Source organism: Leopardus geoffroyi, chromosome C3 (assembly GCF_018350155.1).
Source record: "Leopardus geoffroyi isolate Oge1 chromosome C3, O.geoffroyi_Oge1_pat1.0, whole genome shotgun sequence".
Taxonomy (NCBI): Eukaryota; Metazoa; Chordata; class Mammalia; order Carnivora; family Felidae; genus Leopardus; species Leopardus geoffroyi.
The window spans coordinates 56,447,580-56,466,005 of NC_059338.1; the positions used below are offsets into that span (position 1 = coordinate 56,447,580).

Consider the following 18,426-nt stretch of genomic DNA (forward strand, 5'->3'; position numbering starts at 1 on the left):
ATACAAAAAAAAAAAAAAAAAGAAAGAAAGAAAGAAAGAAAGAAAGAAAGAAAGAAAGAAAAGAAAAGAAAAGAAAAGAAAAGAAAAGAAAAGAAAAGAAAAGAAAAGAAAAAGAAATCTATTTACTTACACAGTTTTGCTATATACACTATGGAATATGCCTCCCCACCTCCCTACAAAACTCTCTAATCTTAAGAAAATACTCAGGGTAAATTAACAATCATAGCTCATTTAGAAAATAATCGGGGAGCCTGGGTGGCGCAGTCGGTTAAGCGTCCGACTTCAGCCAGGTCACGATCTCGCTGTCCGTGAGTTCAAGCCCCGCGTCAGGCTCTGGGCTGATGGCTCAGAGCCTGGAGCCTGTTTCCGATTCTGTGTCTCCCTCTCTCTCTGCCCCTCCCCCGTTCATGCTCTGTCTCTCTCTCTGTCCCAAAAATAAACGTTGAAAAAAAAAAAAAAAAAGAAAAGAAAAGAATTAAGCAATACTTGTAAAAGTGCCGATCACTTCTACCGGAAGCATGGAGGAAAGGGGTTCACTCAGGCCAAAAGGAAGCAGATCAAGGAAAGAGTCTCAAGGAGGGGAGATGGGAGCAGAACCTTGCAAGGGAGCACAGGTGGGTTTGCAAAGAGAGGCTCACAGAAAGGACATCTCATCAGAAGTGAGAGAAGCAGGAAAGAGACTAGAGGACGTGAAATGTCCCAGCCTAACTAGCACACTAGGAAAAGTAGGGGAACAGTTCTGATCTACAGTGAATGGGCAGGCTGCTGGGACCTGAATGGAAATCCAGAAGGCACTGGTGATTTTAGAAGGTAAACTTGCTCGGATCCCAACATGGATTGGCCAGAGGTGGAAAGGAAGGAGTCAGGGTGAGCCTGTAATTTCTGAGGTTTGCATCCTGGGTTGTGATACAGAAACACAGGAAAAGCTAAAAGGGGATCGACTGGGAAAAGGGAGCGCCACAGTGTCATGTTTTGTTGTTGTTCTGTGATGTTCACATGGAAATCAGTTGAACAGGGCACTACCTATATGGATGTGCAGTTCCAAGGGGGGCCCTGAAGCTGTAACCTGGGAGTCATTAGTATGCAGACCTATGCTGAAATGGTGAGCCTGGGGGCGATCTCCCAGGCAAACAGTATAAAGTGGGAAGGGAAGTAGAGGGGGCCCAGTGCTTGAGCTGGATTAGAACAGGGGACCCACTAAAGATGGGGAGGTCACCCATTCACTTAAGCATTCCCTGAGCCCAGGCAACAGTTTAGCAGCTGTCCCAGTGGTATGGGACTACTATGACCCAGACAGGTATTTGGGACAGTAGCCCTGGTGGAAAATGAAAGAAAAGTCACAATGTACACAATTATTTAGTGTCACTTCCCAGTCTGGATTGATGACAATATGTCAATGCCCAGGCATAAAAGTTGAGATTCAATACCTATTTCCACTGGAAGATTCGACTTCATATATTTATGAATCACCTGAAAAAGAAACAAAACAGTAACCAGTTCCCCAAACCTCTATGTCCAAGAAGTCTCTAAGTACGCTAGTATAAAATGAAATATCAGAGAGAAAAAAATACATGAAAATGCTTGGTTATGTTATAAACCATTGACCTCAACAGACCCTCTCCTTTTCTGAGGATTCTAGAAAGCAGCATTTAGGGGATTTCCAGGGTCTGTAGGCAGGAGTCTTCTGGGCAGCACACATACCTTGGGCAGCCAGTCGGGGCACAGGGCATGAAAAGAAAAGGATGGCTGAGGAGGGCAGGAGGCTGGACACTGATTCCCCTACCCCCCACGAGGCCCAGGCCAACTCCACCAAGCCCTTTTCACCCTAGCATGAATCTGTGTGGATAAATACAATGGAGATTGGAGAAAATGGGCTTGTCTGTAAAAATCCCGAGTGCTGGAGAGGCCTTTCAGTTTGCCCCAGAGTCAAGCTGATTAAACTTAGCATGTCCTGGCTCAAACTTTGATTGAGTTGGGCCCCTTGGCCTTTAAGTTGTATATCTGAATCCTCTTTGAAAAGATTTGGCCTCCCCATATACATTTCGAGTGCTGGGAGAGCGCCCATCTGTTTTTATGCTTATTTATAACCACAGCACCTTCCAGCACCGTGAGGTCCTTAAAAATATAATGACATGACTGATGATGAGTAATTAAGTGAATAGGGTGAATGTTCTTACTCTCAGACAAACGTTTGTGGGAAAGCAATTTCCCTTGCGGCCCTGGCCTGGCACTTTTGCTTCTAGTGAACACCCAAGCTCCGATTATCTTGGAAGCTATGTGTGAACCACCACCTCTGCTAAGAAGACAAAGTATTCTTTCTGCCCGTTCGTTCCTTGCTCCCACTGCTGCCTTGCCTTGTTGACCTCCAAGTTCAGGGTGTGGTAGGGAGCCCAGTAGAAAAAACCCAAGATTTACAGAAGGGGGTTAAGAATCTTCCTCAAATGTCCTGTAAGCCATTTGCCTAAAAAGGGAGGATGAGGGGAAGCCAGGGGTCAGATCTGGGGACACACACACACACACACACACACACACACACACACACACGACTTGGGGGGTAGCTGTTGTTTTTCCCTTGAGGGAAAGAGGGTTCCGCTAACCCCAGGGCCTGACTCTAGGGTGGCCAGTGTCTGTCCTGCGTGAAGACTGGGGTACAGTGAGGGTGTGTGTCACAGCTCGGCGGCCCCTCCCTAACACGCCAGCCCTCCCGCTCTCGCTCTCCCATCTGCCCCGGTTTCTTTAAGCACCTGGAGTTGATGTGCAGAAGCATCTCACCGGCCTCCACGGAGACAAAGCCTCTCCTTCCCAGGCTTCATCCCTAGCACCCGCTGACCAGGGGCATCTAGTCCCCCCCCCTTCCTCCGCCTTCCTGGAATCCCGACCACCCTCATGTCAAAGGCAAGAAAGGCAGAACTCCTACCAGCTAACTCCGTGTTTCTGTGAACACGCGTGTATGGCATACATTTATGCAGTCCCCGGAGTGTCTTCGTGACACAGATATTTCCTATCTGTTGCTACTTGCATAGACGGGTCTTCCAGCTGGTCGCTCTGCTGCCAAAGTCCAAGGATTTTGGTAGGCAAGGCCCATCCCGCCCCGGCCCCGGGGGGAATGCGCCTCCTTTCGGCCGGAGAAGGCAAGCAGGCTCTCGGGTACATCCCGCGGCGCCCGGGGCAGCCGCCTCGCCGCCCTGGGAACTGGGAAGGCGAGGGCGGCGGTGGGGTGGGGGTGTTTGCATCTTTGTTCCGGCCCAGATGAAGAGCAAGAAAATCCAAGCCACTGTCAAGCTCTGTTTCGAAAGTTAAAATCTAATTTCTCTGCTCTATCAATTCCCTCCTCTACCGCCCCCCCCCACCCCCAAATGGAGAGCCTGCTGTTCAGGCGGGGTGCGATCTCCATTCCTGCAGAGAAGTTTCCCGAATGGTGTCTCTTCGCCCCGCCCGTTAAGAAAATTCCCAGTCCCTTGCAAACAGCTCCAAGCAGACGAAACAGCAACCGGAGGACCCGTCCTTGTCCTTTCTAATAACGCGAATCATGAGGATTCAAATGAAGACGCATTTTTCAGATTCGTTCCTCATTTGAAGCTGAGTCTGGGGGTTTCGATAACGGCAAAAATAAGCCTCAGAGATCTTGGGAATTAGAGCTCCCTCATTACGTGGTGCAGCAAAGAGGCTGGGACATCCAATACCCGAGGACTGATTTCTGGTCATGACTCTCTTCCTGTATCTGAGAACTGCGGGGCGCAGAACCCTTAAGATTCCGATTGTCCCTGGGCTCTTCTGAGAAGTCACTCGTGTATGTGTGTGATTGATTTGTTCTGACAAGTTTATTTTCTTTCATAAAATTTCCTTCACCAACCACTGGTTGTGTCTTTGTTCCCCACCCCACCCTTAAAGTGACTATCGTCCCTGTAATCAGCTTCCTAGATATTTTTTCAAGAAAAGTGGTTCCAGAGCAAGTGAAATGTAGTGATTTTTTGTTAAGTCTAAAGCTAAAATCGGTAGTTCCTAATTTTCTGTACAACTACTTCCTCCAGGCTGCCTCACTATATTAGACAAAATGACCACGCCAAGAATCTACTAATATTCAGACTACGGTGGAGACATCTTACTCAACAACTTCTACAGGTGGAAAGCAAACCCGCAGACCCTGAACACCGATGACTGTCCCTTCCTCAGATGTCTTGGCAATGCATTTCTGCCTTTCTTGATTTAATAAGAAACAGCATTTAGAAAAAAGAAGGTCGTAGCAGTTTGTTGATATTGTTATTAATGTTTGAGATAGTTTTTAATTGAGTGTTGTTAGCCTGCTCCTGGAGCTAGTGGAAATTACAAGAATCCAAATTCTTGTGGATAAACATTAATGCTGTTGACATAGACATCCTCTCTGTATTGTTGAAAAGGGAGTTGAAGGGAAACCGTTTGGGGTGGTACTCGGTCTGAGTTAAATTAAAACCGAATTCCACCGCAGAGCACCCAATCAGATTACAATGGTGTGCACTCACAGGTAGTTCTGTAAGTGTTTGGACACCAAGTGGACACAGGAAGTTAGACCTTATCCAAGTAGCTCCTGTAAATGTCTAATCTCTAGCTCAGAGGAATACTCCAAGAATCCTGTTAGTTGCCTTACGAATTGGCTTGAATAGAGGATGCTGAACCCCCAAGTTTTACTTTTTTTTCCGGGTGGAGTTCTTCCCCAAGAAACTCTTCTACCCCTTGGTGGGGTGGGGGGGGGGGAAGCAAAACTCAAGACTTATCTTCTTTTCTATAAACACTACTTGCCCTATTAAAAAAAAAAAAAAGTACCTCCTAGTGCTTCTTCTAGCTCCATCTCTCAAAGACTAAAAAATAAATATATGATCTTAGAACAGCCACGGACAGGAGGCACGCGGGGATCGCCTCGCGCGCACAAGCTCGCAGAGATCTGCGACATCCCGTTACCCTAGTCCCCGATGCGCCTGCGAAGAAGCCGAAGCCGAGTTCTCTCTGGGCTAGCGGTCAGCTGGGGTGGCGGTCCCGCTGAAGGAGGGAGCAGGTAAGCAGGGTAGAGGGGAGGGATTGTAAAAGAAACGCATTTAAAAAAAATAAAAATCAAACTGACCTCTAGTTGAAATCTACAGATGCCATTTAAAAGTGAAAAAAGGTCTCCGAGGTGGCTGCTGGCCGGGCACACAGTCCAAGACCCGGATCTCAGTTTATCGGAGCCAGTGGAGTAGGAAGGTATCTGTGGTTCTGAAGTTGCTGGGGGTTCCCCACCCCCCGCAGGGCAGGGGAGCGTATGTGACACCTTGTTCGTTTGGAGATGGTTTATTCACTCGTGTTGTAAAATCTAAAATGACGCCGCTGGGAAGACGAAGGAGCTGCTGGGCCCCTTGCGACCCCCGGTCTAATCTAAGTATGCGGGGGACCCTAAAGTTCACCATGGCAAAATGCACGGGTGCCTGACGCCTAAGATGCGGCAGAGGCGCTTGGGAGTCTTGGAAAGGGCTTCGTCAGATAAATGAATGGTGGAGACACTCGCTCACTGTCTTCTACAGTCGGGGGTCTGGAGACCCGGCGAGTATTGGCAGTCTGCAGCCTCGGACTGTACAGGCCCGGATCCCTGACCTTCGCACTCCGGGCTGCCCTTCTCCCCAGGGCGGGTGAAAGTCACCAGACTGTCAAATTCTCCAAAATATTAAGAGAAGGAGGCCATCCAGCGCCCTGCTCTTGCCTGTCAGATAAACAGGATTTGCCACCTCTCCTCTGGACTTGACCTGCGACCATAGGGGCTCCGTGACCTGTCTTGATTCTGGATTTCACTGCCTCCTATAAAGAGAAAAAAATCTCCAGGCTACCTTTAAAATGATATATTTCCTTGGCTCCTCTTTGAATCAAGATCACTGAGGCCCAAATTCAGAGTGCCAGCACCGGCTCCAGGGCCCCAGGGTGGTGCCGCAAAAATTTCTGGCGCCCTGGGCGTTACAAATGCTGAAACTCCAGGGAAATTGATATTCTGATGTGAATTCCAACTAGGAAGCACCCTAGAGAACATTCCCGCTCCCCTGGGCGTACCTCGTGCGGGGAGGAGCCGCCGGAGCTGGGCCCAGGGAGCGTGGCAGGCGACTCCTTCGCGCCGCGTTTACACCTCTCCCTTTGTGACAAATCGATTTCCCGCGCCGCTGTTCTGCATTTGCATCCCGCCGAGGCCCAGGGCCCAGCTGCGCCCGGTGCACACTTAGCACCGGCTTGGGACTGTGTGCGTGTGTGCACGCGTGTCTAATTGACTTTCCGTCTACCTTTTTATGACTACATGTGTTTCCAACAAAAGGTCTTATTAGGACAATCTGGTTTCACTAATTTAGAGGTTGGGAACGTGGAAGGCAGGCGCTTTTTTTTTTTTTTTTTTTTTTTTAAGAGTTTGCAGAAGTTCAGATTAAGAAATGACAGCGGGATGCACCGTGGTCCTAGGAGTAGGTCTGCCTATTTTTATGACCTGTTCCCTCTTTCCTCTCCCTGGCTTCCCCTGTTCCACCCCCTTCACACTCCACACTGCCCCATTAGCCACTGGATTCCTAACTGTTAAAGAACCATTTCTTTAACACTTAAGGCATTTGAACCCAGAAGTCTGAGAAATTTACTGGGCTGGGGAAATCAGTAAGAGGGAAAAGAAATCATTCTACAGAGAAGAAAGTGCAATGAATATCAACCGAGGAGGAAACAGAATTGTGCTGAGGAGTGACAGAGATCAGTGAGGTCTTACTAAGGTCGGCCCAGGTTATAACTGGAGAACTTGCAATATCGTTGTAAATGAAACCTTTTTTACTAACGGGAGCTGAAAAGAATATTTAGGAAGAACAGGTTTCTATGTCACGGAGAGAGTAAACCCGGGTCTTCTACACGTGCCCCATCCCTCTGAAGATTATGGCTTCCCATTTTGGGGTAGACTACCAGCAGGCTGCAAGGGGCACCTGATTCTTGGGGTCATTCTCCGTCCCTTTCAGGCTCCAGAGCCCAGCTTTAGTGTCTGCCTGAAGACTCCTCTCTTCTCCGACTCGCCCTGGGAGCCTCACTGTCCACTGCCCACTGGAAGCCCAGCAGGGCCCAGTGGGGGGCCCGACTCGAGCAGCTCACGACAGCTTCCTTCGAGACCCCTGATGGCGGACCCAGGACTGAGGACAAGGGTCCTCCTGAACACTATCACCCCACTCACCAGACCTTCCTATTCTCATCTCAGAGATGAGTGAGGAGGTTGAGGAAACAGGGCTTCTAAGAGCAACAACTATTTGTTGGAAGAATAGGCCCCAGTCATCTCCAGAAAGCCAGGCCTTGTTGTGTTTCTCTGCTACTTTCTTAGCCCCAAGTGTCGGTCACTTTGTCCCCATCAGCGCGGTCTGCATTTCTGCTACCTTCTTCCAGAACCGTCTGTCCACCATCCTTCCTTAAACATCCTCTCTTTGGCTGGCACCCGAGCCTCAGTTTCCTCTCCGGGGCCCACTCCCCACCAGGCCTGTCTTACTCCTTGAAACTCAGAGATGCGTTCAAGAATCAAGGGGGCGGGTTCCCGAAGTTCGCATCCCCTTCCCTCCGGACACACGGTCCCCAACTTCGCCCGCTGCCCTTTTTGTGTCCTCCCGCACCACGGCGGACGCCACGTGCGCAGCGCGACCTCTGGCCACGCCAGGTCTGGGTCTCACAGGAGCCACCACCGCGCACCACCTACACCTCAGGCGTTTCCCAGGCGGCCTCCACAGTCCAGAGTCGTTCCATTCGCACCAGGAGGCCACCAGGAACCCGAGCTCCCTTCTCGTGGCGTTCCCTCGGCAGCCCTCCAGCCCTCTTGTATCCGGAGCCCATCGAGGCCGACGCGGGCCCCGGACTCGCTGTGACCACCGGCCTTGGGCCTGCTTTTCACATCCCTCTGCTTGTTTTAGGGGTAAAGCCACACTGGTTGGTCTCGCCCGCCCCATCCTGGTCTTTTCACGCAGCCGTTTCTTCACGACCGTGTTTTCGGTTGTGGCTCCAGCCTCCAGTTCTCCGAACAGCGATAAATGTGGCGATTAATAATGAACCAGGGCGAAAGGACAACCGCGGAAGGTGCGGAATCAGAGAAGCTGGGCGATTCGGTAGCCTAGTCTCCCTGTGCTTTGCATATTTAAATTTTCCCTAGCGAAACGTTTAAAAAACAATCACATTCCGCCGCGCATTCTCTCGGAGCTCCAAGTGTGTACGCCAGCAATTAACTCCTGCTGCGGACGCGTGCAGCGCGAGCAACCCCCCTCCCTTCCACCCCTTCCAGGCTCCAATATCTTCAAGAGAGCCTCCGCCGCTGTGCCCAGCCATTGCCCGGGACTTGGGGACACCGGGTCTTCATTCCTCAGAGCTGGCCTTCTTTCTGTAGTAACAGAGCAGGCCACATTTCCATCAGCCTGAACTCCCCGTCGCCCTCTGCCTCTGGGAATACGTAGGGTGGATCGACCCCAGTTCGATTTGGGCTGAAAAACGCGGAGGGGATCCTAGGCCTGGACCCAGGAAGCTGGGCGAGGGGCAGGCGGCCTGCCCGAGCAAGGGGCTTCCCCTGCTGCCTGCTTCTTTGCAGCCCTTTGCCCGGGCCTTGCTTCCAGCTGTCTCTGGGTCCTGTTTGCTTTGTCTATTTCCCGAGAGTCTGATATTGGCTTTTTTTTTTTTTTTTTAAATCATGGAATGCCGGCGGGTCTCCTGTGTCTACAGGTTCCCAATTTGAAGACCAAATAAATAATGACACGGAAAGGAATTAGCTTCATTTAAAAACTTCCAGCCAAGTTGAGACCCTTGAAATCTCAAAAAGGAAATATCAAGCCCCATGTCACCTGGGATGAGCCAGGTGACAGGTCTGTTACAGACCCCAGAACGTAGGGATACATTTGGGGTCACCTTTTAAGGCATGGTTAATGAGGCCAGCGACATATCCACGGAGACGCGGTATATCAGTAGGGAAGGATGGGGAAGGGAGACTGTACGGGGACTTTTCTCGAGGTCTTAGGGCCAATAGGGAGAGCTCCTCGAGTGTGACACTAGGCTCGGCTTTGGGGCCCGCGCTTCTGCTGCGCATCTCTCGGGTGCGGGACCGTGCGGGCCGGGAGCTCGGGTTTCACCCCAAAGGACACTCCCTCTGCTTCGCCGAGTCTTCCCCAGGCACAGGCTTTTGATACCGCCGGGGGTCTCGAACCCAACCGCAGGTGGAGGGTGGCCACCGCCGGGCACAGAGAGCGGCTGGGCCGCTGGGGCTGGGCGCTCCAAGCGGCCCCTCCCGCACGCCCGGCCTCGGGAGCCCCGCGCGCGGGGGCCGCGCGGGTGTCGCCGCTGTGCGCCGTGCCCTCCTCCTCCTCTGCCCCGCCTGCCTCCGAACCCGCGCTCGCGACCAGGGAGGAGCCGCTCGCGACCAGGGAGGAGCCCCCCCCCCCCCCCGACCCAGCTCGGCGCCTTTAACCTTCCGCCTTCCCGAACAGGGCAGGCTCCCTGCCTTTACACCCCTCGGGGACCCTTGCCCAGCCAGCCCGGTTGCCCCGCGTCGCCGCGCGCGCCCCGGACTGAGGGGCGGCCCAGTGGGTTTCAGAGACAGTCGGCGGCGGGCAGAGTCCCCGACCCCGACCTCGGGGCCTCTCCCTGCAGCGGCCGCCTGGGCTACGCCCTCGTCAGAGCCCTCCTTTCCTCCCCGTCTGTGACCGGCCCTTCCTCCGGCCACTGCCACCACCTCTCCTCGCCCCCTCTCTCCCCTGGCCCTGGCGGGCTGCAGGCGCCCGGCCGGGACCCCCCAGCATCCCCAACCCCCCACCTCCACCCCGTCCCGGACACACACTCCCGCGGGCATGCGCCCCTCACTCACTGTCCTGCTGCGGGGTGTCGCTGCCGCTGGTGAGTCCCGGCGACTCCAGTAGGCTCCGGCCGGCCTCGCCCACGCTCTCGTCCGCCTGCGCCGCCACCATGTCCCCGGCTTCCTCCAGGTCTAGCAGGTGACTGACAGAGAAGTTCTTTTTCGCCTGCAGGGTGTCGAGGTTGCCCGGGCTGTCCAAGCGGCCGCCCAGCGCCGGTTGCCGCTCCAGAACGTGCCCGTAGCTGGAGGTCATGGTCTCCCCCTCCGATCCCACCCACCCCCCTCTTCCCGCTCGAATCAACACCAAACGCTGTGGGCGCGAGGGGGGAGAGGAGCCGAGTGGGGAAGAGAGAGGGGGGAGTGGAGAGAGAGTGAGAGAGAGAGAGAGAGAGAGAGAGAGAAGGAGGGGAAGGACAAAAAAAAAAAAAAAAAATTGGAAAGAGGGCGGGGGACCCCCTTCTGCGGAGCAGAGTTCTGCACCAACAGCCTTCGACAGCCTCGGTTGCTTTCCTGAGGCCAAGTCCGGCGCGGTCCAAGGAGATAATCCACACCAAAAAATAAAATTAAAAAGTCACCCTATGTTCAAGTCAGGAGAAAAAAATTCCTTCCAGCTCTCCAAAAGCGTCCACACGCACACACTAAAAATAATAATAAGGGGGAGAAAGGAAAGGGGAGGCCAGCAGGGCGGGGGAGTTAGGCAAACAGAAGAAGAGAGAAGAAGGGGTGGGAGAGAAGAATCAAAGTGGGTTTTTTTTTCAAGGTTAAAAAAGTTATTCCCAGGCAAGAGTTCAAGCACCAACAGAAGAAGGCTTGTTCCAGCTTTAAAACATCTTCAAGAAAACGTGTTCCCCCTCTCTGCACTCCTGTGGATTCTCAGGAGTGACTAAAGTTTCAGGAGGAGAGGGTGATGTCTTGCAGATGTATTGGAGAGCAGGATTCTCACTTTACTTTTCGTAAGAAGAAAAAAAAGGGCTTCAAGAGTCCGAAGGAGGGTGGCGGTGGGTTTCCCCCCTTTCCCTTCTCTCTCTCCCCCTCTTCTTGCTGAGCTCCTTTTTCCTTCTCAGTTGGATCAAGAAGCTCTCTGGCACTTCAAAAGGCACAAACTGGCATGCAGAGGAGGCTTTGTAGGGAATACAAGAAAATTGGAGACCCCTGGGAGGGCAGATCTCGACTTAATAGGAGCCTGTAATTACGTGGCAAAGCCTTTGTGCGGTGCCTGACGTTTTACAGACCCCCTTTCTCCATCACAATCTCCTTCTTCCTCCTTTCCCTCGGACCAAAAAACAGTCTGATTAAGAAAACCCCCTTTGCCAACATCTGAGCAAGAGAGAAAGAGAGAGGGAGGGAGCCAGAGAGGGAGGAGGGAGCGAAAAGGGAGGGAAGAGAAAGCGAGAGAGCCCCTTTGGATTTTTTAAGTAAAGGTCTAATTATCATTCCCCTGCAATAGTATCACGGGGAGGAAAGACAAACTGAAACCCACAGTCACTTCAAACGGACTGATTATTTTGCTTGGGCATTAACTCCTCCAGATTTGTTTAAGATCTTGTTGGAAAAGCTCATTTGCATGTTTTGATAACAGCTGCGGGGAAACTTGTTGGAAAAAAATCCACAACTATCTCAATCAAATTTTCTTCTCTCTCTCTGCCTTTTTTTTTTTTTTTTTTTTTTTTTTTTTAGCGTTTCCTGCAGTTCTAACAGTTTTTGGGAGTGGGGGTGGGGGAGTGTCTGAGAGAGAATGAAGGAGAGAGCAAGCAAATTAAAGCTACGTTTGGCTCCGTAGAGACAGCCTCTTAAATAATGTAATAAACTAACAGGAGCGATAATAGTGGGAGGCTCTCCCACGCTTTTTCCGCGAACCAAAGGCAGGTTAGGGGAGATCTAGAAGGCGCCGAATCGGTTCGAGTCTCTCGCCGCTAGGAATCCCGGGGCCAGGGCAGTGGGAAATTTACATATTTATTTAGCCGGAGGAAAGGACTCTGCGAGTGTAGCATAATTGCTCTCGCCTCCCCCCACCCTGGCCAATTTCGTAACCTCTTTGGTGCGGCCAAGGTCGCTTCCCTAGGCGACGACGCTAAGCCGGGAGGGTCGCGTTGCCCAGATGCTCGGAAGGCAGGGGCACTCCTGGAGCGAGCGGCCGGCCGGGCGAGGCTCCTGCTTAGTTCAGGGTCCGGCCCGGGTGCCTGGGCGGGCGGCGGGGGGCAGGGGGCGGGGGGCGGGGGGGGGGTAAGAGGAAGGACGCGGAGGGATAGAGGAACCCCCAAGTCTACGGATAATGCTCTGCCGTCTGTCTGCTGAGCCCTGACTTGACAAGGAACAGAGAGGTGCTGAGGGATTTTTTTCATGACCTGTTGGAATTTGGTAACAGCTTTAATAGTCTCATTAGAAATGAGTTACTATATGACGAGTAAGTAAAATATTAAGTGCTTATTTGTGGCATTTTATGTTCTTCAAATACACACACACACACACACACACTTTCCCACTGCCTTGATTACTAGACTCCCCCCCCCCCTTTTTTTTTTCCTCCTCCTATAGCCGAGAGGCTCTACTGGAGAGAAAGAGGGGTCCGAGTGTGTGTAAATGCTTTCTGGGCTCCAAACGGCCATAGTTAGCCCAGAACTCCCAGCCCTGATCTGGGAAAAGAACATTTGATGCCATCAAAGGGCTGCAGATTGAAACCAGATGTGCTCGCCTCGGTTCTTTCCATGCATTTAATTAAGGAGCCGGGATGGAGGAGACTTTTTCATCATTAGTCCACCCACTGCCCCCTCCTATTTCCATCCCGTCGCCCTCCCCCGCCCCAAACCGGCCCGCGCGCACCCCCGACCGGGAGCCCAAAGCCCCGCCAGCGCCGCGCGGTGCGCCGCGCGGGTCGCTGCGTCTCCCCAGCGGTCGGGGCTCCAAGCAGTAAACATCTGTCCGCGTCTGGGCCCGTGCGAGCGGCGCGGCGGGGCTAGCGGGACGCCGGTGGGAGGCGGACGCGCACCCGGGTGGGCCCGCACCGAGTGCGGGCGCCGCGCCGGACGCCCTCCGCGGGGATTTCCAGCACTGCAGCCTCTGGGAGCCCAGGCCGAGCGCCTCACGTGGCACTGCCACCCGCTCGCTCGAACGGACGCGACTCGATCGCGCAGAGGTTTCCCCCAGACGTCCTGCTGGATGAGCTTAGGGGGAAAGGCCGAGGGGCCGTCTCCCCCTTCCCCGCACGCCGAGCGCGAGGCACTGCTGGGTTTGTTCCCGCAGCCGGGGGCAGCCTCCCCCGCTCTCCCCTAGCCTGCTCAGACCCGGAACGGGCCCGGGCCTCTCCCGCCTTCTCCGCCCTCATTTACAGTTGAATTTCACGTTTCTTTCCGTCCTGACACTGACCGAACTGCCCTTTGGGACAAAGGGCTGGGTAAGAGGCCGTGGGGCTTCTGACGGCCCCCCGGAACGTGCTGCTGCCCCTGGAGACCGACCCAGCGATCTGTCAGTCGAGGAAGATCGCCCTTCGGAGAAAGTTGCCTTGTCCCTGGTATGCGGTCGGGCGGTCTGGTTACCGACCGAGAGGTAGCGACGGGGGAGATCAGGGATGGGCCGTTGGAAACAGAGTCGGAAGTCTCCACTTCTACTCCCCCGTGTTCTCGGGAGGGATCAGGCACTCCCTTAACATCATCCACTTGTCATTCGTGTAATAATGTCAACCAGTCCTACCACTACCAACGAGGATGCTAACGGCTTCCACAAAAACATCAGACACATTTGCTTAACATTTGCCGACTAAATATGTGTATGTGTGTATATATGTTATATTATATAGAAGTTTCGATGCACAACATTTCCCTAAAATGTCTCCGGGAGTGAGAGCTCGAATACCGCCGCCTGCGTGGGGCTCGCTCAGCGCTGGCGAAGCGGCCCCTGCAGGGGCTCCGGAGGCCCGAATCTGGGAGCCCTGCTCCAGCAACTGGGGTGGCCTTTGAGGACCTTGGTGAGGGAGTGGGTGCAGGGTCCAGAAACTGGAACTTGGGAAAGAGAGATGCCAGTGTTGGGACAGGGATTCCAGGCAGGAGGCAGGGTCCCCGTCTCGCAGACCCAGAGCGCTTTTTCTGGAATCCTGCGGAGGAGGCCGCGGGAGAGGAGAAGGCTCGCGGAGCTCTTCAGCCCTCCCGAAGGCAGCTCCTTCCCAGGGCATCCCGTAGGCCGCCGTTGCAGGGGTCAAGCCCCAGAATCCCCCAGCCTCTGCCCCAAATCACCGCAGGGAGTCGGGGCTGCAGGGTGGGCTAGAAGAAGGAGCGGGCAGGATCCCCAAGAAAGCAAATCCCCGAGGCATAGACCCTGCAGAATTGATATATTTTTTTACTTGTTTACACCTTTTTAGTTTTTTTCTCCCCCCCCCCTTTTTTTTTCTATTAACAATTGCTAGTGGATTGGATCCACATCCTGATTATGTTTACATACATTTGTCATTTGCTGAGATTCTGGATTTGCCGGATCTTAATTAAAAGCCATCGGGATAACCCTACAGGGAGACTCAAGACTGACTGGAGAGCGCAGTTCGCCCAAGTAAAATGGTGAAAAGCACGGGTTCGTGCCGCCAGCCGGCCAGGCCGGAGAAGGCTCTCTGGGACCCTCAGAGCCTGCGCGGCCAGGTGCTCTCTTTTAGGCACACAGAGGTGGGCAGGAGAATGCCTTTCCAGAGCACCCAAGGTCGCAGCCTGGCCTCCCCTTGCTGTCCAGGCGCCAGGCCTTGTTCACTAGAGGGGTGGAGGGAGGGGAAAATTGGTGGATCAAAGTTCTCTGGGCTCAGGTTGCAGGAATCAGAAGGGCCACGCACCTCTAGAATTCAAGAAGGACCATCTGGCAGAAAGATGTCAGAAGAAGGGAAGCTGTGGCCGGGAGCACATGCCCATCTCAGCAAGCAGGCAGCAGGCCTGGCCTGGGAATTTAGAAGGCCCCAGAGAACGCTGTGGCCTGTTTAGTTCCTTAATCACTACTTTGCTTTCCCCCTGTGATTTCCTTTTGGGAAGACTTGGAAGGAGAGCATTTCGAACTCACAATCTCTGAACATGTGTAGATCTTTCCTTGGCTTTCACTTTGACTTCCATCCATCCATCAATCTTTATTAAAATTCTGAAGCGCTGGGTGATGCAGCTAAACAGAACCTCTTCCACATGATCCTTCCAGCATCTGAGCGCGCCTTTGCAACCCTTCCTTCTGCCCCGCCCTGTTTGAAAACTAACTCCTGTTTCTGGATTCCTCCATAAGCAAGTGGGAGCAAAGCTGGGACTAGCAAGGAAACATGACGAGAGATCAGACCATGGTAGGAAGGAGGTTTGGTTTCTAGCCACGTGCCCTTGGGTGGTCCTATTCATAGGCAGGTTTGGTACTGATCACTGTCCAGGGTTTCCCTGGCACGGGGAACTGGCAGAACACTGCCTCATCTGGTTAGCAGAATGTCCCCCACCCTAAGCATTTCTCCCCCTGAGGTGGGAACCAGGAGTTGCACTCCCTGATGTGTTAATAAGCTGACGTGATAATCACATGTGACAGGTCACAGGTCCCAGGACACATAAACAAGACAATACCACCCTCATGCAAATAATACGCTTTGGGGGTAGAAATGTTCTCCTGCTCCTGGTTGACAATCTAATATATTATATATTCATAGGCGATGAAACAGGGGAAGAAAATGAGATGCAAGATCGATTCCACAGGGGTGTCATATTTTAATGTTTCTGAGAAGAAGGCTCTCTGCCAGATTTGAAAGAAACTCTCCTTTGCCCTCCCAATTCTGGTTCTTATAACCATACGTGGCATTTTAGGAACATCCCATGCATTGGGTGAATGCTCTTTACCCACACCCACCTCCATCCAATAGCCCTATTGAATTATATTGAAATTTTGCAAGAATGAAAGAAAATAGGACTAAAAACACATTTCCAAAATAGGACTAAAAACACATACCCATAAGATGGATAATGTGTCCATCCTACTCCAGGCTGGGAGACCCAATACATTCCCCGGGGCCATTTCACCACTGGATACTAACTTTGCATGCACCATTGGGCCAGCTTCAGCTAAAGATATCTGTAATCTGGGGGCACCTGGGTGGCTCAGTTGATTGAGCATCTGACTTCCGCTCAGGTCATGATCTCAGTTCATGAGTCCGAGCCCTGAGTGGGGCTCTGTGCTGACAGCTCAGAGCCTGGAGGCTGCTTTGGGGTCTCTGTCTCCCACACTAGAGCCTGCAGGCACTCTCTCTCTCTCTCTCTGCCCCTCCCCCACTCACTCTCTCTCTCTCTCTCTCTCTCTCTCTCTCTCTCCAAAATAAATACACATTAAAAAATTTTTAAAAAGATATCTGTAATCTGTAATCACATTGGCAAGTGCAATGAATATTCTCAGACCTCAGTTTGTTAAGTGCCTCACCTGTAATTGACAGTATCGAACACTCTCGTTTTGAAATTTCTTCTCCTGGCCCTCTGCTTCTCTGAGCACTTCTTGGTCTTCACAGAGCACTCCTTTGCTTTAGCTTACTCCTTAAATATTAATATTCTCCGGAGTCCTGCCTTTTGTCTTCACTGTCCTTTCCATTAAACACGTTGTTACTATAAGATCTCATAGATTTTCATGTGCTAGCTGCCTCTTGTTTGACAGTGAGTCTAATATCTAAATCTTAAGCTTTCTCATCTACTGACTGTCACCTGGGGCAAACTGAGCAAGTTACTTAATTCTCTACGCCTCAGTTTACTCATCTTTCCAATAGGGCTAATCATGGCCCCTACCGGCATATATTTGCAAGCATTAAATGAGAATGTATGCAAGCAATTTAACACAGTGCTCAGCATATAGTCAGCCCTGAAAGAAAAAATTGCTGTCTTCTTGCTGACATTCATTCATTCATTCATTCCGGAACCTTAAACTCAACATGTCCAAAACTAAACTGACCTAATCGTTCCATGCTTCTCCTCTTTCCCCAGTAGGAAACCAAGGAATTACCCCAAATTCCTGCCTCTTTGACACCAACTCTGGCTTATCCAGGCAGTCGCTAAGGTCGGCCTATTTTATCTAGCTGGCATCAAATCTGTCACCAAATAGTCACCAAGTGATTGTTGCATTGGTACTGAAGACTAAGTCATACTGGAGCGAACGAACAGGCGACATTACGTGCGAATGCATAGCTCTATGGTTATTATAGAGTGTTCACGTGACATAAAACATAACAACTCGTCAGGATGCCTTGCCAAATGCCCTCGGAGGAAATATGAATGTGCAGGTACTCTACCTTCTCTCTCCTGAGGAACTCAAGCCCTTCTCACCAGGTGAATTCAGAGGGACCACACATGGCTGTTGGGAACATTAAGAAAACAAAAGCAAAGTGCCTTACCATAGTCGTTATTCGACAAATGTGAATTTCCTTCCTCTGCTCTTTCCCTTAGGCTCAGATGGCCGGGGCTTCAGGTAGCTCCGGGCACCACTGAGAAACAGGAGGCTAAATTCCTGCTATCTTCTTATTTTAGAAAAATCCTTTAAGGACAGGCATACGCATGTGACTAAGAAGCTGAAAACCGGGAAGGGTTCTAGGCAAGCAGCAGCACACAGCGCTGCCAGGGAAACCATTGCTGACCCTTCATTCCTGCGCCAGAACAGCTAAAGCCTGCTGGTTTTTTGTATCACACTCTGAGAACCAGAGAACCTGCGTGCTCGCTGGATTCTTGGCCCCGCACAAGACATCTGAGCTGAGGTCCCAGGCTGGCTTGCTGCCTCTGCGGGCTCCCCAACTGCTGGGCCCTGGAGCTCTGTTTCTAAGCCAAGCAAAAGTGAGGTGGACTCTTACAGGATAGGTACAAAACGCTTTGGGCCCGGCTAAGTTTGGCTGATTTGAAACCCGTAAGGCCCTTCAGCTGACTTGAGTGCTTATTTATAGCATACCCAGTGGGTGTGCCGCTTTGGATAACCTTCTTTGGCTTGCTGCTTTCATAAATCTGGAGCCAAGCACGGCCCATTCTCCACCTGCTTTCTTCTTTGGAGCCCTTGCACAAACCCCTACTCCCAGACGGGGCTCTCTCTTCTCCTCTCCCATTGTCCCCTCTGCCTCTAACAGTGGCCCATACGTAAACAAACTGGCTGTGTCTTCTATTGGCCAGTTACACTTGTTAGGTTAGGTGTATATGTATTATCTTCTTTTTTTTCTATTTTTTATCATATCTATTTTTTTTTTTTATCATGCCTTATTTTAAGTTTACAGTAAACAGTAGCAACACATTTCGGCGACATTTTTTTTTTTCCTGGCTCACCTCGAAAGGGTACCGTGAGATAGCAGGTGTGTGAAGAACTTAATATAAAAGATATGACTGTAGATAAGGCCAGCTGTAGCTACCAATACCTCTAGTTCTCACATTTTCCTGACACTCTTTTCTCATTTTCATCACTACAGAAGGAAGAATTGATAGAGCGGGATTTATGAATTTTTGAATTTTAAAGTCTGAAATAATGTATTATTTCAACGCTTTGCAGCTCAGGACCCATTCACTTAAAGTCACTATTCACCTCTCTTACACAATACATATCTTTGCTTTTCAGGAACCTGGTGTCCAGCTTCATATTTAAAACACCAGAACATATTT

General features: G+C 51.6%; 1 protein-coding gene across 3 annotated transcripts in view; it reads right to left on the reverse strand.

Moving 5' to 3' along the window:
- PRRX1 (paired related homeobox 1) overlaps window positions 1-13,323 on the reverse strand; it is an 80,937-nt gene extending 67,614 nt beyond the window's left edge. For all 3 annotated transcript variants that reach the window (XM_045452964.1, XM_045452965.1, XM_045452963.1), the window contains exon 1: window positions 9,839-13,323. In XM_045452964.1, the coding sequence (XP_045308920.1) occupies window positions 9,839-10,079 (241 nt within the window). In that variant the 5' untranslated portion in view covers window positions 10,080-13,323. The remainder of the gene's footprint in view (window positions 1-9,838) is intronic.
- Between the last annotated feature and the right edge of the window lie 5,103 nt (window positions 13,324-18,426).